At 39.9% G+C, this 27562-nt stretch overlaps 1 protein-coding gene across 1 annotated transcript in view; it reads left to right on the top strand.

The window, feature by feature from the left end:
* PHEX (phosphate regulating endopeptidase X-linked) overlaps nucleotides 1–27562 on the top strand; it is a 104819-nt gene that overhangs the window by 27580 nt on the left and 49677 nt on the right. The window contains exons 6-12 of the mRNA XM_086740255.1: nucleotides 2666–2734; nucleotides 6512–6628; nucleotides 9085–9168; nucleotides 9510–9655; nucleotides 15233–15326; nucleotides 19634–19762; nucleotides 23255–23356. Of these exons, the coding sequence (XP_086596381.1) occupies nucleotides 2666–2734; nucleotides 6512–6628; nucleotides 9085–9168; nucleotides 9510–9655; nucleotides 15233–15326; nucleotides 19634–19762; nucleotides 23255–23356 (741 nt within the window). The remainder of the gene's footprint in view (nucleotides 1–2665; nucleotides 2735–6511; nucleotides 6629–9084; nucleotides 9169–9509; nucleotides 9656–15232; nucleotides 15327–19633; nucleotides 19763–23254; nucleotides 23357–27562) is intronic.

Below are 27562 nucleotides of genomic sequence, written 5' to 3'. Positions count from 1 at the left end.
TTACCTTTTTACTCAAATGCTATTGCTTTTGGACCAAAGCATTACCAGTTTGTTAGCAGTGCATAGCATTACACAACATTTTAGATTATTGAGAAAAGGACCCCAAAAATATTGCCTCACTGTAGTCTGACAAAACTCCAGAGAGTTTTGCTGTGAGATGTCACCATGGCAAGACTGAGCGCCTGGGCCAAATGCATTGTTGGTTTTTAAGAAGTAGACATGAGTAGCCAGAGTACTGCTACAAAAAATATAATTTATGAAGGGACAAAGGAGAAAGTTATGATGCCATTCCCACAGCATGTTGGCTAGCTGTGGGAATATAGCAAAGAATACATTGTATTTGGAGATCAAACAACAGTTAACTTTGCTGGTGCTGGGGTGGATGTCAATTCTGAGTCAATTCTTTAAGATGTCTTTTGACTGAGGCATTTAACTGGTATGAAATTGAAGGGTAACTTTTCTCCGTCTCTGGAACATATTCCCTGAATAGTCAAGTCAACAGCAGATCAACATTTCACTGTATTAAAGATGTAATTCTGCTAAGATGCTGCTCAGATCCTCTCAGGATTGCTTCAGCTGGAGATTTGTTTAAAAGAACGGAAACAGATAGAATCAGGAGAGATATTTAGTTCTTTCCTGTCATAGTATTTCAGTCCAAGCCACCTGCCAGACGAGGGCTGGGTGGATATACCCTTAATGCTGGTCTCTTGGAAATGAATTATACTTAGCAGTATGGTTAGGGGCACCTAAGAATGAGGTATCTAAATAACTGAAGCACTATACGCTATGAATAATGTATTGTTCCGTAGGGTATTCTGTTGTTGTTAATTTGATTAAGAACTTGATCTTCAGAATGCATCAGCCACTATTGTGCTTTGTCCATGTTTTAACAAATTCCCAGGGTTGCAGATGTACCATGGAGTAATTCAATCTGCTTGTGAAAATGCCTCCGTTGCAAAATTCTTTTTGTTCAGCGTTGCAAAATCATGAATGGATCAGAAAGAAGGATAAACTCAAAATAAAACTTCGTTCAGCATTCAGCATGATCTTTTTGTTCTTGAGGGCTGAAGAAGTTGGTTAACTTTTTTGTTTATTTCTCATATTTGTGCCTTCTTAGTTTCAACAAGTTGTCAAATCTAACTCTTAAGCCAGAAAAATTTGGATGAACATTTCATGCAACAGTTGCATCATTGAAATAGACCAAGTCATTTGAAGTTAACTATTACCAGGACACACATATGCAAAGCATAGGGGTATTTTATTTTTACTTCAATATGCTGAAAAAAGAAGGTGATACTGTTTTTCAAAGATTCAGAGTTGCACTGAGCATCACAGCTGGTCTCCTTTTAGTAGAATATTTGGTTTATTTTATTTATGGTATATGTAAAAGGCTGAGAACATCAGTCAGCACAGGAAAAGATTATATTTATTTGTTCATTTGAGATTCTAGTTGTATTTATTTAGGTCATTTTTATAAATGTAGAAAATGTATATAAAAGGTGTAGGATTTAGATTTAAGAAGACTTACATGAAATTCTATGAATAAATACAATCTCTCTTCACTAAATTAATCTTTTAAAAAACAAATACAGCATCAAAACAACCATTTTAGAATATCAAAACTGTTGTTTCTGCTCCCATCAGTATCTTATTATGAATTTGGAAGCTAGTTGAATTATGGCTTCAGCTTCCATATCCTAACCTGATTTGATCATGTTGAAGTGTTTTGGGAAATCTCAGTTTCCAGTAGTAATTGTAAGATATCTGTTGTGCTGTGATTTTTGCCTGGTTAGGAATTTGAAACAGTATGCAAATACTCCTACATAGTCATTTCATTCAAAAGACTAAGTGCAGATCTCAATTAGTTTTCAAGACTGGTTGAGAAATTACCTTGAGGACCTTATTCCAGTATTAGGGTGACTGGACCAAAAGATTTTATCCATGTTTAGATCAAAATGGTAAGTGAAAGTCAAAGATCCACCTGGATCTACTAGATATCTTCAGCTAATGTGCTAGAGGCATAACAATTTCCTGTGCATGCATGCAATAATTTCTGTGGCTGGTATCCAGCTGTTTCAGGACGTCCATTCAAAAAGCCAAATGCAGCACTCAGTGCTGGTCTAAGGTGAACCTCAAGAGTGTAACTTCAATTCCAGTCAAAGAAGGCCAATGATGCTTTTAAGGCACACAACAGCTAACGTGCTCCAACACCTAATGGGCGCTTCGTCCATACACTAGACTAGTGTTTTCCTCCAGCTGAATCTTGTGCCCCTGAAATATGTATAGCATGAATAATTGTCAGCACAAACTGTTGGATCCTGTAGACCCAGTCCTATCGCATTGCCCTACTTGCTAACGGACCCTTAAACACGTAAATTGCAGTAGATGATTCTTTGCTGTAGCAGATGGCTCAGATATTGCAGGGGCCATCTGAGGCTCCCCAGTTCACAGTAATGTGATTTAGGTAACGCCTGTCAGCCCAATATAGCATTTTTCTGTTGTTTTGAAATCCTGTGGAACTCACGCTGTTGCAGTGTATTATGTATTTACACGCATCTACCATAATTGCCAGAAAAACAGGAACTCTTCCAAGGTTGCTTATAGGGGTACCTTGAATTCTGATGAATTTAACTATTAAGTGTTGCTTCTTGTAATTTTTTAACAGCTTGATCAAGCAAGCCTCTCTCTCACATCCCGAGAGGATTACCTAGAAAACACCACAGAAGCGAAATCTGTAAGTATTACTAATCGGAAGTCAGAGTGAGCATTTTCACCCTCAGTTTTCTTTCATTGTTGCTTTTGTTTTGTTGAGCTCCAAACTGAGAAAGGGTTGTGGTTTGTTTAGATTTAGATTTTTCAGAATATCTTCTATCAGAAAACACCATCACCAGAAGCACCACTACCACAAAAACTCTTGCAAAGTTTCTTAAATGAAAATTTTTATAAGACTTGGGGTCCCTTCTGCTTTTCTTCCCCCTTGGAAGTGGCTTCTGGAGTACATCTAGTCCAACCCCCTGCTCAAGCAGGGTTAGCTACAGCAGGTTGCCTAGGGCAGTGTCCAGTCAGGTTTTGAATAGCTCCACAGGTGGAGACTCCACAGCAACCTGTGCCACCTCCATAGTGAAAAAGTGTTTTCTTATGTTCACATGGAATTTAGTAGGTTTCAGTTTGTGCCATTGCTTCTTGTCCTGTCACTGGGCAGCACTGAGAAGTCTGGCTCTCTGGCTTCTTTACTCCCCCCCACATCAGGTATTGATGCACACTAATGAGATCCTCTGGAGCTTTCTCTTCTCCAGGCTGAGCAGTCCCAGCTCTCTCAGCCTCTTAGTGCATGAAAGATGCTCTGGCCCCGTAATCAGCTTTGTTGCCTTGTGCTAGACCGGCTCCAGTACAGCCGTGTCTCTCTTTTACTTGAGAACCATGAACTGGACCCAGCACTCAACTGTGGCCATAACAGTGCTGAGTAGAGGGAAAGGATCACCTCCCTCACCCTGCTGGCAACAATCTGCCTAATACAGCCCATGGTGCTGTTGGCCTTCTTTGCTTCAATGACACATTGCTAGTTCGTGTTCAACTTGGTGTCCACCAGCATGCCCAGGGCTTTTTCTGCAAAGCTGCTGCCTAACCAGTCAGCCACCAGCCTGCGTGCTTTCCTGGAGTTATCTCTCCCGAGATTCAGGACTTGGCACTTCCCCTTATTGAACTTCATGACATTCCTGTTGGGCCATTTCTCCAACCTGTCAAGGTCCCTTTGAATGGTAGCACAACTGTCTGGTGTATCAGTCGTTTCTCTCGGTGTTGTACTACAGCAGACATACTGAAGGTGCACTCTGTCCCAGCATCCAGATCTTTAGTTAAGATGTTGAGCAGTATCAGCCCCACTACCAGCCTCTGGGGTACACTGCTAGTGACTGGCCTCCAACTAGATTTTGTGCTGCTGACCACAACCCTCTGACCCTGGTCATTTAGCTCATTTTCAATCCACCTCACTGTGTACTTCTCTACTCATACTTTTTCAGCTTCTCTCTGAGGATGGTAAGGAGGGCAATACTGAAAACCTTAATAATGACATGATGCAACCACAACTGCTGCTGATGCCAGCTGGGCAACCAGGTGTTAACCCACAGGTTCCATCATGTCCACTCAGGCCCTTGCTCCTCACCAGCAGGATCAAGGAGAACACCACCAAGGCCCCATGTCCTTGACCTCTGTCCTCGTAGCCCTGTAGTCACACTTGATGCTTCCCAGATCACCGCTGACATTGGTGCCTACTGGGAAGACCAGCATGGAAATAATAGAGGGCTGGACATCTCCACAGCATCCTGAATGCGAGACCTTCAGCAAGCAGCAAACCTGCCTAGATGATAAATCAGGTTGGCAGATGGGGGCCTCCATCCCCTGCAGTAATGAGTCTCTTACCGCTGTTACCTGCTTCTTCCTTGTGGTCCTGAGGGGCTCAGGCGCAGCCAGAGTGCTCCAGTTGATAGCACTCCTGGGTTCTTATTATCTACAAGGGCAGTGCACTTCCAGCCTTCATTGTGATAGGAGTTTCCACTTTCCAGCTTCATAGGCACAAGCTCCTTCTACTCTTCTGCTACAGTTGAAAGTCCAGGCTTTCGAAGCTGCAGGGTCTAAGGGGAGGATTGGTTGATCTTTCTCATCTCCTCTGAGGCTGTGTGGTCTGCTGACCTCTCAGCCCTTTCACTTGGCAGCATAGCTGCTCAACAACTGCACACCTCCTGCATGCCACAAGACCATGTGCCCCAGCTTTAGTGGGAGGCTCCAGGTGCTCCCTGCAGCCTGACACTTGCAGAACTGCATCCTTCCTTATGAAGCACCATCTGGGTCCAAGAGTCTGATAACAAAGAGACAGTTAGACCAGCAGTACCTGGGGATCATGTCCTGTGGTGGGTGATCACCATACCTAAGAATGGATATGCCAGATTATGTTTGCTAGCCTTTTCTCTGTGAACTGCTGCATCTGTTGACAGCCTCTGGGAGCTGTGCTCTGGGCCTGGCTCTTTTGTAGGCTTCTCTCTGGCATGGACTGAAAGGGTGCTCGAGTCCCCCTCATCAGGAGTCAACTAGAAGAAAGACTGTGGGTACCCTTTGGTCAAGCACAGCTGCCAGAGTTAGCAGCTGCTGGAGCTACCCTCACCTTAGCTTTTACCTGACCCAGTGGCAGTGGGAGCCCTTATGTCCCTCAAGGGGGACCGAGGAGTTCCCAGATCATGGGCAAAGTGCCCAGAAGCTCAAGGCCATTTCAGGAAAGTGGAGCCCAGAAGCTGCTGTGTCCATGGGCTGCCTTGGTGAGCTGCCCTCCAGGCCTGCATCTTTGGCTCAATTAGACCAGAAGGCCGAGCAGATTTCAGGAGCCATTGCAGGTTATCATCATCAAGTTAACCTGAATTCATTTACTGAAGGGAACAAGAGTTCCTCAATGGATTTCAAGGATTCATTTCCTCTTTCCCCCTCCTCTCTTCATGATTTCTCTGCTACGGCTTTGTCTCTTGCTGCTTTTCTATGCACAGCAGTCGTGAACCAATAACATTTATCAGAGACTTTAATGTATCAATATTGGACAACAGCAACACCTTTTCCCCACTCAATTGATGAAAGCCTGTGGGCAGTATCCAGCACATGCAGCCCAAAGTTCAAAGAAAACAACCCCTTGGATTGTCGGGGGGACAAGTAACTGCTACTGATTAAGGTTTTACAGTTTTGCTTCCCTTTTGAGTTCTCTGAGAGGTCAGTAAGTTTTTTAGCCACATCTGTCAGACTAGATGACGCCAGGATACAAAGAATTGTGTCTACTAAAAAACTGAAGGTGGAAATGCATTGGGATATGTTTTCACTTTTGCTGGACTGTGGGCTGGTAGGCGTTGATGAGGAGCAATCTGATCCCTCAAAAATCTCCAAAAGATTATACTGGGGGCAAGGTAGCACAGAAATCGCTGCAATATTGTTACATACAATGTATTTTGCTAACATTTGTGCGTACACACTGAGACTAAAATGTGCCTTACTAGGATAGCCTGGGGAGAGCAAAGCAGAGCGCGGTAGCAGGTATGTGTGTTGCAGTGCTATGGCGGGAATAGAGGTGACAGCTCAGTGGAGTGTCCCTTTATATCCCTATCTTCTCAGCCACTAAGCTTGCACTTGTATGTAAGTACTTCTTCAGTCTTACACTGATTCCAGTATGAGTTTACATTAAATATTGGTATACACTCACACATATTGTCTAATCCCAGTGTAAGAGCTCTAAGTGTTGTCAGTCTGATCCAGAGGTGTCATTTGCATTTCCTCAGAGTTATGCTCTGTGAACCATAGCAGGTATCTGTCTGTTGTGCACAGTATGCGTACAGTGTTATTTCTTCTTTTCTCCTTGAGGACAGTAGGCATTCAAGGTAAGGAGAATACAAGTTTGGTTGCTAAGGCATAAAAGTACAAAGTGTCCAAGTGTAAATCCAGTGGTCATTTCACTTTTTTTTTTTTCTCTTTTTTTTGACAGTACCGAGATGCCTTTTTGCAGTTCATGGTTGATACAGCAGTGCTTCTGGGTGCAAATGCTTCACGAGCTGAATCTGATATGAAGTCGGTTCTAAGACTGGAAGTTAAAATAGCTGAGGTTGGTAATTTAAAGTGAGATTGAAGTTAGCTTTTTTTTTAAAAAAAAAGTGCAATCCTGTTTCAGAATTGAAAGCCATTTTACCAACTGTCTTAGCAATAATGCTTTCTGGAAGCAGAAGGAAAGGAGCAGAACCTGATGAAGAAAGGGTGAATGATTTTTCTCCCTTAGCTAATTGTTAAACTGATTATGTTAGTCTTGAGGAAGCAGAGGAGGGAGCTTAGCCAAATATCCTTTGTCCTTTAAATTGTTAATATTTCTTGATTTTGAGCTTGATCGCAATTTGAGTCCCTGCTGTGCAGCTGTGTTGTGAATACATTACTATCTACTTAAGAAGCAGACCAGGCTGATTCTCTGAGGAACAGTCTCAAAGCAGTGCAAGACTGAGGTGGGATGTTGGCCCTTGGTAGTGAGAGGGCAGTGACTACAGTAGCACCACAGTTAGCTCTTGAGCTGCTTGCACCGGCTTTTCCACTATCCCCTGGGAAATGCCGGGTGTCCTCTTATCAGAGAAGCCTGTTGTACAGGGCAGGTGATACTGCAGAAGATGACTTTTCCCTGGGTTCTGCTGTTGCCATCTATAGGAGGAAAGGCAGCAATGCTTCTTAATGGTGCTTGGTTGCAGAATTGAGGGCCATCCACAACAGTAGTAAATCCGTGTTTCCATCTCTGTGCTGAAAGAGGAGATGAAATTTTGTCAAACCTCTAAATAAAGCCCAGTATCTAGCTTCAACTATCTAGCCTGGATGGACTAAAGAGCAGATACTTTGTTTTGGTCTAGTAGAGTCAAAAACCAGGAAATGTTTCGTCTGTTTATTGGTGATGTGATAAGAAGATGCATTGCTACCTCTGGTAGCTTTAGTGCTTTACTTTGTGAATGTCTTACAGAGCTTTAACCCACAAAGTATATTGGTGAAGTTGCCATGTGAGATGGCAGGGATCATGTAGTAGCCTTCAGGATCAGTGATGCATACTACTATGCAACAAGTCGTACTTGCTCATGGTTACCTAATTTCCCTTTAGTAGGAATAATCCTCCTAAATTATATACAGATATTAGGCATGAGTCCAGAGACATGGATTGTTACATGATCCCTAATGAGCACAATGAATTATGTAAACATCTTACTCTGATTTCAAAGGAGAGAATCCTGTTTGTTACTTGGGCTTTTACTGTATCCTGTGTTCCTCTGTATTTGTTTTAAGTGAACATGCATAATGGAGAACTTGTGGAAGAGAGACAGCAAGAATAAAGGGAAGATACTGTGGATATAGGAAGGAGTGGCATCCTTCAAGAGAGCTTGTTGTGTACAAGGAAGATTTCAAATAGATTTGAATTACTGGACGAAGATGGAAAGTTTTAAGAGGAAGGGAGCAAACAGGTTCAAGGAAAGTTTAAAGATTTGTCAGATAAGTGCAATTTGCAGAAGGGGAGAAGAACATAATATTTTTTTTTTCTGCATGGCTTGAGTAATAGTAAAACCGCAGACACTTCCTGGAGAATTCTGGTTGGAGAATTGCCAGCTGTCTGGTTAATCTGGCGTCAATCTCTGTCCTCTTTAAACTGCACAGTGTACAGCCTGTTGTATAGGATTTAGCTTAGAGTGGGGCTGGAATTGCCATCGGAAATTCTTGTTTCTCTTGAACACTGAGAAAATGTTGAGCTATATCTTATACTTAATTTGTTTTTCTATTATGAACCATACTGTTATCTTGGAATCTGACTGTCTCTTGTCAGTTATAAAACGACTTGCTTTATGTTTAGGATTTATTTTACTATGCCCTTGGACTTTGACACTGCAGAGGATCCTGAGGTCTGACTCCTCTGGTCACCCAGATGAGAGGCCTGGTTGGAGCAAGCTTTAATTTATGTCTGACCTGTACACCCATGTTTTCCACTATGGAAATCAGGATGCTGGGGTAAAATGAGGAGAAACTTGCGTCTATCTGACTTTTCCTTCAGATGGAGTCAGGCCATAGCAAAAACATGTTCAAATCCAAGACATGAGATGCACTTCCAGCCTACCAATCTCAGATTTGACCTTTTAAACCATACAGTTTGGAGCTGGCTTCTAACTGACATGACAGGATGAATAAGTATTAATGGCCTAGGTGTGCTTTTATCTTTTATGACTCAACATGCATTTCCTTAGTATAATCAGAGCTAAAATTGGTCTAATGTGTTCAAAGAAGACATGCAGCTCATTAAATTCCCCAGTAATGAGTTAAACTGACAATAAGCCGTGTTCCATTTGTCCTAGTTAAATGCCATCCTCAGAAAGGGAAGTAAATGCCATGAATTCTTGGAAAACAGGTGGTGAGGTATTTCTGCACTGTGATTATGATGGACAGTAATGATGTAAGAGCAGATCCGCAGATCCCTGTAAGATAATCCTTGTTTTGATGGTTATTTGGGTTTTTTTTTGTTGTTTTTTTTTTTTTTTTCTTTTTCCCCAGATCATGATTCCATATGAAAATCGAACAAGTGAAGTGATGTACAATAAAATGAACATATCAGAGCTTAGTGCCATGATTCCACAGGTTGGTTATAATAATTATTTGTAATTATTATAATAATTACAAAATAATTCTTTTGAAGTCTGACCTATAGAATTAAAATTGCCTTTAGTACGCAGAGCAACATGTTAAAGGAATATTATTAACAATGTGTGTACTCAATTACAATATATGTTCTGTACTGTACTTAAAAATACAGTAACAACTTTACTGATGGTTTGAAAACACACGTAATGACAAAGTGCAATAGTTTCTAAATTTTTAATTAAGTAAAGCTTTGAAGCCATTCGTCTCAAAAGTGCAACTTTGTTAATAAATCATCTGTTCATAATCTGCTTTGACTAGCCTTCTTTTTGTTATTGCAGTTTGACTGGCTGGGATACATCAAGAAGGTGATTGACACAAGGCTCTATCCAGAGCTGAAAGATATAGGTCCTTCAGAAAATGTGATTGTCCGGGTTCCCCAGTACTTCAAAGATTTATTCCGAATACTAGAAAATGAAAAGAAAAAGTAAGGATCCTATTATGGTTTCACCCACACTTATGAGGGGACATCAAGTGCTGGGCTTTCCTGGGTTTTTCACGTGCTTCAGATATTCTTGGAATCAAGTCTCTAGGCAGTAGGTCTGCTTGGTTTTCTCTGAACGAGGATATAGATATCAGCTTGTGTGTAGCAGGAGAATTTACAGTTTCAACACCTTTCTTTTTTTACTGAAAACATAGGTTGCAGTAAAGTTGCTTTTTGCAGATACATTCAACATCTCTTACTTGTATAGGGTCTTGTAGCTTGTGAAATCATTGACACCTGTACAACAGTTGTAAAATGCAGGTAGCTCAGATTAAACGTGTTTTGCACAGGGAGGAAAGACAGCTTTGGGCAGTATGATGAAAAAGTGTGTGTGAAGATGACATCCCATTTTGAAATGTCATTATTGATGACATCTAAGTGATTTCTATGATAATTTGCTCTTGGCTGAGGAGTGTTGCCAAACTTAAAAAAAGATATTGTTAGGCGGTTGTCTCCAAAAAGCATTCTTTGCTGATTGTACAGTATGGCCACAACTAGATTTACATTTCAGAAGAAAAGACTAGTTCAGAAGCACTATTGCTCTGTGTCTCCAGTGACAGAATGCTTGCATTAATTCATAGTACCTGTAAAAATAACACGTAGATCAAACAATAAGAAAAATAAAAATGATTGAGCTGCTTACAGATCATTAAACATCCTTACTTTATAAAATTCAGACAAATATCATTAGTGTGCCACCAATTTTAATCTGCTGAAGAAAGCCTTCTAAACGGTTTGGGCTGTGCATGCTTTGTATCTCCTGAAGTTAGTTACGTCAGTGGGGATAAAGCAGTGATTTAGAGGATGCACGTGTAGCAATGCAACAGAGAATTACTTATTCCTTAAGTACGATCACACTTACACAGAGATATATTCTGTAACTACTAGAAAATAGCACACTGGCAAGGTATAGAGTGAATTTAGTGGAATAAGGCTGATATTTACTCAACAACCTTACTGCATATAATCAAGTTACCATGTGGAGCTTGAAATATGTGTAGTGGTGTGGTTCAGAGGTCTGTCTGAAATTCTCAAGCCAGGGCACTGCTGTGAATCCAGCCTAGGAGTGTGGCTTTCTATAGCAAGCTACCCAAGAAGCTGAATAACTGTCCTTGCAGGGGTTTTCATCAGCCCTGGGATAGCTAGCATAAGTTATGTCAGGTGTTGAGTGCTGAAGTCATACCTTCTTTGTAAGAAATCTTCAGGGATTCCTTCAGTTTTTTAGTGTCCTGACCGATTTTTAGTGGAGTTTATATCTGTTACAGGAAGAAGAGGTGTGTGTTGAAAACATAGATGTAGCTGTGGTGTAAATGAGACAATGACAGAGCTCGAACACAGCTGTGCCATATGAGGGAGGAGATGGGACTGTGCTGGCAGCAGTTGTGGGGCTGGCAGCCCCTTAAAATCCCTTCTCCATTGCCCGTGTGCTGGTACTTTGTGTGTGAGCTGTAAATAGCATACAGTAAATTGTGTCCTCGTTGGAGACTTTTGCAGCTGTTGAAGGAAGCAGCTTTATCATTCTCATGGATATCTGAATGAATAACTGCTTTCCTTAAGTAAGCCTTAGCTTACTCTCGTCTTTGCAGCATGGGACAATTAATAGAGAAATACTCTGTAATTTCTACAGCACAAGAGGAATTTTCTTTAGAGAGGGATGCGGCACTAAATCTCCTCTCTGGTCTTAGCCTGCCTCTAAAAAAATAGTTAGAGAGGAAAGTTACAATAATTTGACTTGAACTTCTGCCTCTAGCAATAGAGACAGAAGTTTTCCAGTACTTATAATTTGATTCATGACTCAATTATTAAGACAATTTTCAAACAGATCTCAAAATTTGTGAAAGGGATCTTTTTCTTAAAATGTCAATTAATTTGTCCATCTATCTCATATTAAATCTATCCTCTTTAATTGCTACCATGTCTATTGATTAAAATATTATGAAGTCACGGAGTTTTACATGAGCAACCTACTTTATTCCCAGACAGGGTAGAGCATGCCTTAGAATATATTCGTAAGCGCTGGTATAATTTTAACTGTCCCAGCAAACAAGCTCTCTACCACTTCCTTTGGAAGTGTGTATCACAATTTTGAAGTTAAAATAGGGGACTATGTACTGTTCTCTTCTGAAAGGTTACAACAACAAATGCTCTGGTTTTATTGAAAGAACAGAAAGGATCCATGTGTTTTATTTGTGTGTTGGATTTTACTCCATGTGAAGAGGTTAACTTCTCTGAGTTTATTTGTGAATGTGGGATGAAAATCATCCCAAGATATGCACTGGAGGCATTTCATAGCTAAAAAGTGTCACTTTTAAAATGACATTAAGATGACTGGTTGATTTTAAGTTTGTATAATTAGCCAAAAAGGTAAAATGATCATCACCCAAATAGATAAATGAATTCAGATAAAATACGATTTTGTTTGGTTTTGAAAAACAAAATAAAGAACACCACCTCTCAAACGAACAACACCAAAACCCCTCAATCTTTCCCCCTCTTGCACTCCCTAGTAAATAAACATACCTTTGGGCTTTGAAGGGAAACCTTCCTCTTGTTTAATGCATCGTATGCATCAGTGGATTCTAGTGTGATTACAATCGGGAATTATTACAATATGATCAGACAGCTTGGTTTTAGGATGTGTCAGCCTTCTTTTCCTTCCCAAATTAAAACAAACCACAATTAATTGTGGGATATTTCCTGAAATTGACACCTGCCTCCATTACTTATGCCTGATGCAAAAGTTTTTGAATTCCTGTTGATACTAGTGTCTTTGAATAAGTCAGCTTTTTGAGACCCATCCTTTACAAAATTCAGTCTTTCATTCACTACCAATTTGACAGAAGTTCCTCAAAAAAAATGTAGGGACAAACACTGCTGGATGAGAACAAGAAGCACACAGAAGGGAGAATTGATTTTTTTTTTGGTAGCAATTAAGTACTGAATTGTAACAAATAATTGGTTTGTTATCACTGTCTATTTAGTTGAGGTTTTTCACTTAAGATTTCTGATGAAAATTAAATCTCCGAACCTTTTAATCTGTAGGACTTGCAAAAATACTGTTTTAGATCCACAGAGGGGTCACTGCAGAAGCATAGATGCTATTCAGCTCTGCTGAAATACCTATGGCAGATGTGAAGCTTGTGGAGTAGGAGTCGTTTACAAAACCAGCAAGAGCTGAGCACTTTTAGGCTGCTTGAGTTGCCATTGAGTGATGAAAATCCACATTGCCAGAAATGTGTTAAGGGGAAAATCTATACTTTCTGGTATTTCACAGGTTGGAATGAATTTTTAATGACCATAAGCATTGTCTCAAAATGGTTTGATCATCTAAGCCGAGCTAATTGTTTTGGCTTTTGTGGCATGCAATGTGTCATAAATCTACATTATTCATGCTAAAAAGCTTTTGCAGATATGTTTATGATTATTGTGAGGCTTTATGTGTACTATATGCTGTATCTGTGTATTAAAAGAGGGAATATGCCCACGGTTATGTGGCATGTCTGAAGTTACACCAAGTTGCATGGGATGAAATCAGACCTGAGTGCCTAGGAAATAAAATGGGAGAAAGACTTTACACTAATGCTTTGTGAAAGCCTCTCTCCATGGTATGAGAGATGAGCAGGAGTATAAAGGCAGGACTTACAAATCACAGCAATTCTCTGCTCCCCTGTAGAAGTTGCCACTGGCCATGTAGAATAGTGAGTTTCAGGCGCCTGTCTTTGAGGAGACAGTTGTCTTGAGATTGCATCCTAGGTTTCCCTGTGTGAAATGAGCTGGCCTTATTTCTGACATACAAACATATGCAGAGTCAACTGACGAGAAGCACAGGCTTTGCCCAGGCTGTCACAGATGCACAACTGCCGTGCAGGTTCACATGAGTACGCACACTTGCAATAGCTTCAGTTCAGCTGGAGCAGCCTGCAGGGACAGCCAAATCCAGCGACACTGCAGAGCACCTGCCTTCCCTGGCCACTTTGTGCAGTGCCTGACCAGATTGGTCCCCAGTGCACAGCTCAGCGAGCTCGCAGATAGTGCATAGCCATCCATCTTGGTGTAGTGTCCCACTTGGATGTGTGCGTGCAGCTGGAGTTACTGGGTTATCATGTGCTCAGTCACTAATAGACAGTAAGTAGCTATAGCTTGCCTTAAAACTCTCAATTATTGCCTCTATCACCTCCCCAGCTGAGGGACCAAGAGTGTAAGCTTCCAGTAAAAACATACCTTGAGCTGGAGGCTTTGTACAGGTGGACTGGAGCTTGGTAGGAGGCAAAACTCAAGTTACAGCTCAGGCAAATGCTGCAGTGAAGACAACACATTCCCAAACTGTGTTTATAACCTGTTATGATTCAGAGGAGGGGACAGTATGGGATGGGTCTGTGAACAAAGCTGATGGAGTGACAGTGTAGGAACAGCTACGCTGCTCCACGCCTATATGGCAATGGGAGGTTGCAGGAACGGGATTTTTAGAAAAGGGGGAGTTGTTCAGACAGTTCATAACAGCATCTTCTGTTGCAAAGGAGCAATTTTGATAGCTATAGAGAAGTCTGTGGCCTACTCAAAATGATATGTATATCCCAATGTAGAGCAAACGACTTTTGGATATCCATAGCTTTAGAACAATGACTCTCCTTGAAAAATGTCATCTATAAGACAAGGTGAATTTAATACTTTTAGGCCACTACTGGCCTTGTTTTGAGACTGTTTGAAGTTGAACTGCCTATTTCACAATGCACCTCTACCTCGTACAGCCATTGCTGAGCATGGGGAGAGCTCAATCTAGACTAGATAAATCCTCCTGTCAATTGCTTGAAGTTTTAGAAAAGGGGCATGAATGTCAGGTCTCCTGGGAAGCTTGAACAAGTTCTTCCTGGATCTCCCAGCCTTAGTTCTTATGAGATTCTTGTTACTGAAACTTCCCCTTTTTTGCTATTTCAATTATCCCTCTGCAAAATAAGAGTGGTAATACTTTAAAAACTCTGTGGGTAGTAAGAACTTCTAAAATCATATTGATAACTTCTAATGAAAGACACAAATTTGAGATAATGATAGTATATATGGGATGGACTGCTATCTATTCTGTTTCATAGTTATGATTTATGTGCCCTACTAATGAGGAGAGATAACATTCACTTTGATTTACAAAAGAAAAATCAGTTATTTTCTTATCTCTGGATAGAACTTTTATGCCATTATTATTATGACACAGTTCTTACCACTTCTATGGAAAATGAAAACTGCCTTTTGAAAAAAACATTACCCAAAAATGACATACTAGGAGATGGACCCATTATAAATATCCCCTAGAAGATGATTTTCACAGTGCAATTACGTATTAACTGGCTGCAATCATACAGATTCTTCTGTGTAATAAGGATTTATCAATTTGGTCATAATTTATTAGTTTTCAAGGTGAAATTTCCACTGTTTAGTGGAAATGTTTGCAGAGATATTTCTATGAGTGCTTTGCAGTACATTATATGCGTTTAGATGTCTGATAAAAAAATATGTCTGATTTAACAGGACTCTTGCAAACTACCTGGTGTGGAGGATGGTTTATTCAAGGTTATTTAACCTCAGTAGACGTCTTCAGTATCGGTGGCTGGAATTTTCTCGGGTAAGTTAGAGTTTTGATAGTATTTTATAGCATTTAAAATGGTACTAGTGTGGACAGCATTGATTTCCCTTATAGTTGCTTACACCTTTGCAAAACACAAAATGTTTTCCATGCTGGATAAATTTGTGGAATAAACTTTTTTTTTTGGTGAAGACTCCCTCTAAAACAATTAAGACATGCATATTATTGAATGTGACACTAAGGAAAAAAAAGCCTTTTAGATTATGTTAAGGAGGTTTTGAGACCTACCCCTTAAAAAGCTTAGTCTTCTTGGAGAAACTTGAAAGCTGGAAAGTTTTTGAGTTACATGCCAGGGCTGTGATCTGTGCTACTCCTGCAGGCCAAACAAGTTTGGCCAAAATCTAAGCTTTTGAAAAAAACCTACTGTTTATGCATGTGTGAATATGGCTCTGGTAAACAAAAGTCTAAGATTTCTTCTTTTCTAAGCTTGGTCAAACCTCTCTCATTCTCTAGTGCCAGCTTTGCACGAACTCTACTACATACATACGTCAGCCATTTCCACAAAGAAGCTGATCAGATACCTTCTAGTTTAGGGTTGCAGAAGCCTCAGAAGAGGTTAGTAAGTCACTGCCCCAAGCTATGAGAGAAGAGCTAATTATGTATTAAGTAAGATGGACATTTATGTAAAACATACATTTGATTAAGTGAACCCTGAATAGAAAGCCACCCTGATAATTCTGTGGACTGTGTGAGGGCTCTTTAAGTAAACCAAGAATGAAAATGAACCTGAAAGGTGCTTTGTCATCTTGTTTCCATGCTACCTTAGTTTAGATAGTAAACTTTTTGTTTGTCATTATGAAAATTAGCTGCTTGGTGACATCATGACAACAGGAGGCTGTCATGATGCTGCCAGTGATGTGGCACAGAGGGTGTGGGTGCTCTCTCCTCCCTGGTGAGATGTGCAGGTGGCTAATTGAAGCACTTGTAATGTCTTTCCTGAGTGGTACTGGAATAGTTCTGAGTTGATAACATATCCAAAAATACACTCCAAAGAGCTTGATGGAAACTACACAGAAAAGACAGCCTCTTATACTTCTGAAATCATATTAAAATCAGTCTTGTTAAAGATGCCATTTTCTTTATGCAAGAATGTGAGAAGCTGGCTGTCAGAACCACACTGACAAGTTTGTTAGTGTGTCCCCTCCTGGGACATTCCTTGCTAGCCAGGTAAAATAGATGGATGGTGGCTATCAGCCAGTCTGCAGCATAATACCGCGCTATATTGAGTTGTATTATGGCCAGAAAAATTCCTGGAAGGCAACTTTAAGCTTTGGATACTGTGTATTTTGATACGGTAACTAGCTGCTGTCACTTCTCTGGATACTTTCTGCAGAAGCTTAGGGAAAAATCTAATTCAAGTTGATTCAATGCTTATTACCAATGTCATCAAGACTTTCAAGTAAGCAGTTGTGAAAACTTAAGAACAGCACAGTAAGGGCAGTGAGTCAGCAGCTCATTCCCATTATCTGCCCCTGGGACCTGGAGATGGAGAGTCAGTTAAGTGCAGTAAACAGCAATAGCTAATAGTTAATAGCTAAAGTTAAACGCAGTAAATAGCTCAGGGGAAAAGACTTCACAAGGCAGCAGAAAGGACATGAGAATTGGAGTCCGAGGAAAAGGCTTTGAACAGATTTGCCTGGATTTGCCAGAGGCTGAAGGACTAAAGACGTGCAGGTCATTTAGGATCATAAAAAGGACCCAGCAACCTCTTCACTTACTCTTGCTAGGTAAGTGAAGAAAACATTGAATGACTACTAAAACGACATGACCATGAGATGAATCAGTGACCCTTAAAGCAAAGCATATCTTTTATTCATTCATTCATTAATCCAGTCAGCCTTACCCTTCCTAAGCATAATATTTTTTTCACCAGATTCTCATTTTCTATTGGTGGCTTTTACAGCTTACATGTAGAAATCTTGGCATCAAGACACTTAACCTCTTTGCAAAGAGAGGGGAAAAAGACTTGATGAAACTTCAAAAAACTTCAAATTGGGAAATAGGACAAACATGCTGACTCTAGAGAAAGTGCTTTGATTACCACGTCAGCAACTATCAGCAGCTCGTCTGCAGTGACGCTTTGAGTCCTAGCAAATGTGCAGTGGCTCCTGGGGAAGACAGCAGTTATGTGTGTTGTGGAGCTCTGAATTGGCTGAGAGGGCTTGAAACCTGCTATTTATAGTCACTTTTACTACCTGGAGCACTGTATTTTAGAGTGGTACATTAATATTAGGAGCACCATTTTGAGGGAGTGCTAGCTGACTGTTGTAACATAAATATCAATAAACCAGTTGTGAGATATAATCTATTCCTTTCTGCTCTATTTTTACTGGTCTCACAGCCTGTGCTGCCTTTCTGTCCTCCTTACAGTCAAGCCTCCCTCAAAGTAATGATAATTATTATGTTGTAATAATAATATGTCACAGTCTAAAAGCCAGCTCTGTCTCCTGACTCTTTCTGTGGCTGATGCCTAGTCAGAGCTTTTGGAAGGAATTTCAGGCTCTGATGACTAATGCCATGACTCCCTTTCTTCCTCTGCATCAGGAAAAATCTCCATTGTGGTTTTGCTTGTAGCCTGGAGAGAAATTTTCTTCTCTCCTTTTTTCTCTTCTTCCTTTTTTATTCTTTTTTTTTTTTTTTTTGAGTGCTGTTCTATATATGAGGGTTGAAGAATTTGGAAAATGAGTTTATTTTCAAATTTGGCTTTGTTTAGGAAACTATTACCTTATTATGTATTGGTTTGCCTAATGTCATTTTCTTACAGAAGCAGTGTTCTCTCTGTTTTTGAAAATCTATTAGTCAACGTACAGTATTAATAAAAACATTTGAAATTACAATTCACTGGTGTATTTAAGTATGAGTCATTGATTAAGCTTTATTTCAGACAATATGATGGAGAAAATCAATCTTTGAACTACCAAAATATCTGACCTTCAATAGCTGAGGGTTAAGCTACTCTGGAATTTTCCAGTGAAATCTTTTCCTATTGGAAAACAACAAATCCAAACCCTTCAATTTTGCTAGAAATTTAATATTGGTCTCAAAGGTGGAGAAAGCTGGGGAAAAGAAGACACTCAGAAACTGCTACAGCAGTGCTTAAGAGGCTTGTATAATCTGTGAGAGGCCAAAATACTATCCCACCTGAACTGGTCTGGTGTTGGCTATATTCTACTTTTACGTAGCTGACAGGTGTTAACTACTGGACTGGGAGTTTACTTGTTCTTTGTGGAAAAGCTTAGGAAATTCCTTAAGTGGAAGGGGAACTCTTTGAACCTTGAAAACAACAGAAGTTTCTTAAATCAGCACTGCTATTGCTTACATGGACACATCTCCTATTTTGTTGTCTGTACTTTTTTTTTAAAATGAACTTGTACCTTGATGAGAAAATATAATGTTAACTGGGTAAGCATCCACAGTAACAACATTCTTCCCGTGAGAAACAGAAGCCAAGGCAGCAATGTGCTTGAGCTCTATTTCGCTTTGCTCATTGGTGTGTTGACTGTTCTTGACTATTTATCTTTTGAAGCTTGTGACAGTGGTGCAGGGACATCATCAGAGCCTGGAAGTATCTATTTAACCACCATTCCTTTAATAAAATATGCAAGCTGTTCTACCAGCATCTTTCTACCATAACATGGAGTGAGATTTTTGGGGGACAAACATATGTTCAGTGTTCAGTGTTCTTGATGCTTGTTTTCTCCTGAAAATATTCTGTTTGGGCAAGGGACTGAAAGCAACAGGCTGTGGTAAGAGTAATTAGACAAGTAAATGACAAAAAGCTGTGGACACGTACCTACCAATGTTAGCCATTATTAGTTAGTACAGGTAAGTTCATGACAGTGGAGGGCTCTGTAGGAGGTGTTTCATAAGGACTGACCTCATTTTGATGAGGATGATCTCCCTAGGCTTCTCACCCAGTCAGTGGAGAAAGAAAAACATTTTTTAGGAGGTATCCCAGAGCAGGGAGGAAAGTGTCTCTCTACTTAACACAGAAAGACTACCAAGATTAGTCTAAAATTGGCACTTGGGCATGCCTTCCTTTAATTAACCCTCTAAGTCTAGCCTCTCTAAGTCATTACCATTGTACTGTTCCAAACTCTAAAATCTTACAGCTATTCCGTGGAATTCAAAAGATTTGTCATAGCACTTGATGAAAGTAGAAATAACTGTAAAGTATCATTATTTGTTCCTTTTGGTAATTATTTAAAAAATATGCTTTAGACTATACTGTAGGTAGATGCAGACTTGTTATGATGTTATGACCCGGTACATGCACGTGCCCACAGGTGATCCATGGAACCACAACTCTGCTGCCTCAGTGGGATAAATGTGTGGACCTCGTTGAAAGTGCGCTCCCTTATGTTGTGGGCAAGATGTTTGTGAATGCGCATTTTCAAGAAGACAAGAAAGAGATGGTAAGTCCTCTGAGATATCTATCTAGAAACTTTTAATTGGTGGCTTCCTCCTCAAGAATTGCCTCTGATGATAGACCAAATTTAAAAAAAAAAAAAAGATTCATTAAAATGTTTTAACTGAATTTAAAAAAAAATACAAGGAGATAATGAAACAATTTTGAAGAAATATTACCTTTCTGTCCATCTGGGCACTGCCCATTCCTTCCATCTGCAGCCCTTCTGACGAATGTGTAGCCAGATCAAAAACAGGCTGAACACCATGAATTTGTGTAAATAATGACAGACAGGCTGTGCAGGAACAGAGTAAGGGGTGTTGTTGAGAAATGGTTTAGTATAGCTAGTGTAACTCTTCATAGTAAAGTTTTTCTGACCAGTTTAAGAAATCTCTGTTCAGGATCTCTCTGCAGCAGGGCTACATTTTTAAAGCTCACTGTGCTACGCCTGTAGTCTAAGCAAGAAAAGGGTAACTGATGTCTGGCCCAAATCAAGGGAAGCTTAGAGCCACATAGTGAGAGTTTATACTTGTGATTTGAATCTTTTTCACTCATGCTGCTGAGTCCAGAGAATAGCTTTCAGCTGGGCGTTCATCCTCATTTTAAAACTTCAAACACAGCTACATTGTCACTTCCCTTAATAACATATTCAAATGATTAGTTACCCGTCACAATAATTTATGAATTATTTTCAGTTCATTTTTAATAGGGTTTTCCAATACCTGCTTTTTTAGCCATGGATTTTCCAACAATAATCAGTTTAAAATTAACTAATTCAGTCATTAAACTTAGCTCTCGGTGCAGGAGAGGCACAACTGTCTAGGAAACATGTGAAATAGCATCCTGCACTGAGAGTGACAGCTCTGTGACAGTCCTGCACAGCCCTGGCTCAGTAGCCTGAGTTTGTCTGTTTGACTTTATCTAGTTTGTTTTCTCAGGGAAAGACTCCATTTTGGACAGACCAACACTCTGATTTGGCTTGTCCAAATGTTTGATGTGTATTTCCCCCTCAGGTTCTCCATTTCTTTTGCTACTTGGCTTCAGATGGAGTTTCCTCTCTGAGGTCCAGTTTTTCAGTTCCCTGATTCTTGATCGTTTGTAATGTGCTATTTGGCAATTTAGTGGCAAAAGTATTTCTGGGATATTGAACAGTATGACCTCTGCATAGGATAACTGGGAAGAGAAGGACTGTAAGAAATGTACTTTTTGTAGAGACAAGCATTTTTTTCGTGTTTGTATATCTGAGGGAAAATTAAGAGAAGATGATAGAGTAGAGAATGGTTTTCTGTTGAAATGTGACCTAACTAAAATATTTCTTAGCATGCAAATTACTCTCAGACCAAATCTTTGAAAAATTATCTGAATTCACAATAGCATCCATAGTAAGAAATGCATATAAAATTTATAGTGTAGATCACACGATTAAGACTTATTGTTAACTGCCCATGGAGATTAAAATTAGATGCAGGAGAAATTTGTTGCAATACATTTGGAAGTGTGCTTTTCAAGTTAATAATTTGTAGTGTTATCGTTTTCATTTCACTGATTTTCAGTTCTATTTTTCTTTCTTAAGCAGTAAGAAAGCACTTCAGAAAGGCACACTTATTTGTACAGATTTTTTTTTTCCTGGCTCAAGGCAGATATCTGTCTATGATAAGCAAATCCCGACTTATGGATAATATGGATTTTTTTTTCCACCATGTTTTATTTCATACCTTAGATGCTTCTCTCCTTTTATCAAGAAAGACATTATTTGTATCTAAATATAGCACTGTTTCTAACCCAGAGTGCCTGCAGTGTTTCTTACAGCTATGCCTGAGCAGTTTCAGTAATAACTTTGATAGCAGGAATAGGTTTCTCCCCCTACCCCCTGCAGCTACAGCTGCTACATAAAGTCTAAGTATACACCAGGGCCCAGCTGCAGAACTTGAGTTTGAACTTATAACCTCCAAATACAGGGAGTTCACCTCATTAGTGCACTAAGTTAATTGAATCAGTGCTCTGTCATCAATATCTTGAAGTTACTGTATTCCCTGGGATGCAGTTGTCTGTGAATGTTGACTGTTTAGACATATTTAATACTAGACCTATTCCAGTTGTCCCATGTTGTCTCTAAAAATAAGAAAATTAGTTTTTTAAAGGGTAGAAGAAAACTAATAATCAAAACAGCTTTGCTATGTTTTGTCTGACTCCACCACAAATAAAGAACAGTTCCAGATTAAAACATACAGCCAATACATAAATGACAATTTAGCTAAATGTAACACAACTTTCCAGGGTTTAGTCCCCACTCTTAATGACATTTCAGATCTACCAGAACTACAGAATAAAATTATATAAATCTCTGGTATTTGACATTTTTATTGTTTTTAAATGTAACACAACTGATAACACAAAGATCCAATAAGTCTTCATGTAATGATTATCTGTCAGGTCTTGTGCTGTCTCAACTCTTGTTTGGTCTGTGCTAAAGGACTCCAGTGACAGCTGGATCCCCTGAATTGTCTCACTCTCACAGTATTCTCAGTGGCTATCTGTCATGAGGTTCATCTATTGATATAAATAGAAACAGCTGGTTGCGTACACCTTTCCAGTCTCTGCTACCAGATGGGTGCTTAGGCATGAGGACATTTCTGCTCTTTAGGCTCATATAATGCATCTCTTAGCCATTAGATTTCTTGTTTTCTGTAATTTCAAGGTTTTCTTAGTGTGCATACTCACTAAACAGTCCTATTACTGGTTTTGTTTTTTTTTTTTTTGTGATGTGCTCATGGCTTTGAATAGGTGTCCAAAGAAGCAGCCAAGCTAAAATGGCTGTGGGTTTTCCTAACTCTGCACAGATGCAAGCTCTCACTGGTGGTTCAAGACCACAGAAGCAGTTAAGGCTGCTCAGTGTTGTGAGCCATGGTGTCTATCCCTACACTAAGTAAAGGGTAGGAGTACTTCACGTATACAGCTAAATACAGGCTAAATATTAGGATACTGCTTTTGGATCATGGTGCTGTCAGACCATATTCAGTCCTTTGGCAGTATTAATAAGGTGTGTCTCAGTCTGACGTAAACCAAACAAGGCCACAGGTGCTCTCTCTGCAGAAAAATATTTGTGCAAGTGCCTTGCAGCTGGCTCCTTCTTCTGCATGGGCTAGTGATCTAGAACCAACATGACAGAAATCTCCCTGAATCACTGTAAATCTCCTAGTAGTTTTTATTATTTCAAGACAGACATTCTCACAATTGTGACATGAAAGGATCAGCAATGAACAGGTTGTGTGGTACGGCTGAAAGAAAAGAAAATGGAAAGAAATTTATTTTCAGAAGAAGTGTCTGAGGACTGGAGAAAGAAGAAATCAGCCTTCAAGAAGGAACAGCAAATACTGTCTGATTTGGAATAATTAATGGTCTAACCAAATCCATTACTCCTGCATGCACCAAACCTTTTCTTATAATGATTCTGCCATGACATATTTTATTGGGGAGAGGTTTGCTAATTGTTTTGCAGATGGAGGAGTTGACTGAAGGAATTCGCTGGGCTTTTATTGATATGCTGGAAAAGGAAAATGACTGGATGGACTCTGAAACAAAAAGAAAAGCTTATGAGAAGGTAACAAAGATAAATGTTGAGTGGGTCAAATCCTGTTATGATGAAGTTTTGACTTGAGTGAGAATAGAATGTCATGGACTACTTGCAGTTCCAGTTACTTACCCATTGTTTTGTTTGTGAAGGGACATGTGCCACATTTGTTGTGCTAGAAGCTGAGCTGTCTGAGCTCCTACTTCTCTGCTGAAGTTATTTTTGTTACCTTATTCTTCCTTCCTTACTTCCCTCTTTCCCATCTCGCTTTGGCTGATGTAGACAGTGAGCTCATTTCAGATTTACCTGTTCAGTGACTTTTCTTGACAAGGTCTTCATCTTGATTGGGATGTCAGGGGCACACTGACCTACAAAGAGAAAACCGTGTCTAAAACATCTGGGACAGCTGAGGGTGTTTTGTGTGAAGATGAAGGATCCAGCCTAGAAGGGGATATAAGAATAGTCCAGGTCTCATACTTTCTCCAGTGTCATGGTGGGACACCCGCCTTGGCAGCCATCTTCCATGAGCGCAATGACCATCCCAGCTCAACACCCATCTCCCTATAGAATAATGCCAGTTATGAAGTGTTATGATCAAGGATGGCATTACTGGCCCGATTACTTTCAAATGGAGTGACAATATAAAGCAAGAGATTAAGGTGAAGGCAGCAAGAGGTACTCAAACCTCCTTTTTCACTCTATTCCCACGTTTACAGCCTATGATATGTACAGCTTGTCCAAAAGCAGAGGTCTGCCCTCAGAGCAGCAGTTGGAAGAGGCATAAACAAAGAAGAGTGGAGGGCAAGGTGTAGGACTGTCTCCTTATTTGTTGAGACAATGGGATATCAGTGAATTAGTAAATACCCTCGTTGAATAAACTGACGTGCAAGTGCAACTGAACTGTTTCTGCTCGCTGTGCTTGAATAAAAATAGCGATGTTTTGGTTTAAAAACAAACACAAACTTCAAAGTTTTTTTTTTGTAATTCTGATAAAAAGGCTGTTGAGACATTTTATCATTGGAAAGCTTTAAATTCCATATACAGCCCATTTACATTTTATACAGCAGTGCTCTTCATTTGCACAGATGTGCAAATGAAACAGAGCTGCATAAATGCACCAATAAACTCTATAGCAAAAGAACAATAGTAAGATGCCATTTATTTCCTGCTAACCTGATGGTAAATGGACCGCAGTTATTACTTTTTGCTGTCTGTTTTGCTTGAGGTTTTTTTTTTTTATTAGAAAAACCCTTAAAATACAGTGATCTTTAATTTAGGTATTTGACAAATTTGATGTAAAATAAGAGCAGGAAAATTTTCCAATTATTTCTTTAATAGAGATATTTCTATATATCTTTAAGTGCATATGCAAGTCTGATGTTGATTTTTTTCTAGCAAACAATCTGCTTAACCATTTTGTTCAAAATTTGCTATCTGCTTTTCAGCAGAGAAACAATACAAGCATTGCGGCAAACTAATGAACTCCCTAAGAAGCTCTCCCTTTCCAGTTTAGGGAGACTTTTGTTCAGAAGGTAGGTTAGGTCTTTTGTAGGTAGAGATGCCTTTTTCCCTCTGTTGACATATTTAGGAAGCTTATGGCACTTTGCTCGCTATTTAGGCATCTCCTTTAAGTTTCTCAAGTTAATGGGGTGAGTCTGGGCCAAACCATGCATAACAAACTAAATTTAAACAGTACAATAAAAATACTACAAACCATGGTTCTACTCATAGCAAATGGTTTAAATCCATTCTCACTGACTTGAACAACAATTTTGTAGTTTACTGACACAGGAACAAGGTCAAGCTTGTAAGACACAAGTGTTACATAATGACTTAGAAATTGCAGCAACAATTATGTGGTAAGACTTACGACTGCAAGTTTGAGTTTAGATTCACAGAAACAGCTACTTGGCTAGAATGAAAGAGTGTAGAGGGACATTTTGGCAGATTTCCAGACATGGAGTTTGTGTATGTTTATTAAGTACTACTTATGGCTAATGATATGTATTGGATTTGTCCTGGGACATTTGGGTGGACATGTTTTTATTTCAAGAAATAGATTCATTACATGTGCGGTCAGACAATTCACTGGGAAAATCTAAGATTTATAATACAACAGAACCTTCAAAATCTACTGCTCTGTTCCAATTAAATCTCATGAGCCCAGCACATTATGTTGTCACTTTTTTAATACTTACACTTTAATAAAGCAGCACAGACAATGGGAATTTTGGAGTGAGGATTGTTTGGGCAAACCACATGCTCGGGTGCATCAAACACAGCATCACCAACCAGTCAAAAGAGGTGATTATCCTGCTGTATTTAATGTGGCCTCACCGTGAGTGCTGTGTGCGATTTTGGGCCCTGCTGTTTAAGGAGGATGGGAAAGTCCTTGAATGCATCCAGAGGAGGGCAACAAAGATGGTGAAAGGGCTGGAAGGCATGTCCTGTGCGGAGCAGCTAAGGACTTTGATCTTGTCTAGTTTGGAGAAAAGAAGCCTGAGGGGTGACCTCATTGCTCTCTACAGCTTCCTGAGGAGGGGAAGTGGAGTGGGACGTGCTGGTCTCTTCTCCCTGGTATCCAGTGACACAATGCATGGGAATGGTTCAAAGCTGTGCCAGGGGAGGTTCAGACTTGACATTAGGAAACATTTCTTTTCAGAGAAGGTGGCCAAACACTGGAACAGGCTTCCTAGAGAGGTGATTGATGCCCCATGCCTGTCAGTGATTAAGAGGCATTTGGAAAAGGCCCTTGATAACATGCTTTAACTTTTGGTCAGCCCTGAAGTGGTCAAGAAGTTGGACTAGGTGATCATTGTAGGTCCCTTCCAACTGAAACATTCTATGTTCTATTCTATTCTAATTATCAATTCAGTAAGGAAAGGAAGATTAGTTAAAGAATGTCTTGGATTTTTATGTTTTTATCAGTACCTGTCACATTGTCCCTTATAGCAATGCAGAGTAGAGCTCCTCCCTGAAGTTCTGTGGTAGAACCATATGCTGCATGGAAATGACTGTGATTTATATATTTTGCTTTTCCTCTGTATTTTTAATCTCATTAGGTTTTTGAATTCTTTGAATGCTCTGGAAAGAAAGGAACTGTAGAAACCTGGTGGGTTTTGTTTACTGGGCCTGCTCCATGTGATCTGTTTAATTTGTCATTAGTCTTTTCTTTAACTTCAGGCATATTTGGGTCATTAAAAATTTTTTACTCATTTCCTGAAAGAAGAATAAGATTGATGTGGGATCTGGATGTCTGGACTGTGAGCATGGAGGGAGCCTTCCTAGAAAAACATCTCGTCTTAGACTACTCTTCTGTTCCTTTTGGTGATTGTATCTGTAGGTGACAACACTGTAATGCAAATGACTTGGCAGGCTTTAAAGAGAATTAGCTACAAATCCTCTATCTGGTTCAGATACTCACTGTTTTGCGTGTTTTCTGCTGCCTGTTTTCTGCTGTCTGTTGCACCTTTCTTGTGCGCCTGGCTGAGGCCAAACTTGTATACCTTGCTGTCAGCCTGATGCTTTGCAATCAAAGGGACCATTGACCTCTGAAGGACTTACAAAAGGCACTCTGGTAGAATCGATGCTTGAATTTTGCTTTAGGCAGCCTGTCAGCTTCATCTAATCACTGAAATATTTCTCTGTCTGTGACACTCTGTGTATCTGTTCTGTTGTTTTAAGTTACTCAGAGAGGACACTACTAATTTGATGAGCCCAAGCCATATTAAAAGGATTGAAACAGCTAGTCTATGTGACATAGGGAACAATTGTTTTGCAGCCTTGATTTCTGGGAATCACCCTTTTACCCTTGTGTACTTTGGAGTTAAGGTTTGACTTTCCCTCTGTAACTAAGTGATATCATGAGATAACATCTGATAATTTCCTTCTATCCTCCCTCCATTCCTCTCTCTCTGTGATCGAAGCACGGGTTTAAACCAGATCGTTTGAAAGCAAATCTTGCAAAGAAAGTTTTTGATAGGGTTAGGTGTCTCAGTCTACCTTCACGTGCAGTTCTGGCCGAGCTCTCTGGATGGAGCTCATGCTGCTTCCAAAGGAGCTTTGAATCGCAGAGAAGCATTCGGCACTGCGCGGTGATGCTCTGTTTTCTGCCCCGTCCTTCCTCCTCTGCTCTGTGCAAGCCTTGCTTTAGTGCTCTGTATTTGATATTTGACTGTCATCTGAAATTTGCTTAAACTATGCCTATTAACCTCCTGAATTCTGAATGAAGATCTC

Source organism: Chlamydotis macqueenii, chromosome 1 (genome assembly GCF_036417535.1).
Source record: "Chlamydotis macqueenii isolate bChlMac1 chromosome 1, bChlMac1.mat, whole genome shotgun sequence".
Taxonomy (NCBI): domain Eukaryota; kingdom Metazoa; phylum Chordata; class Aves; order Otidiformes; family Otididae; genus Chlamydotis; species Chlamydotis macqueenii.
Note: the sequence above shows the minus strand (reverse complement) of the source record. Positions and strands in the feature narration are given on the sequence as shown.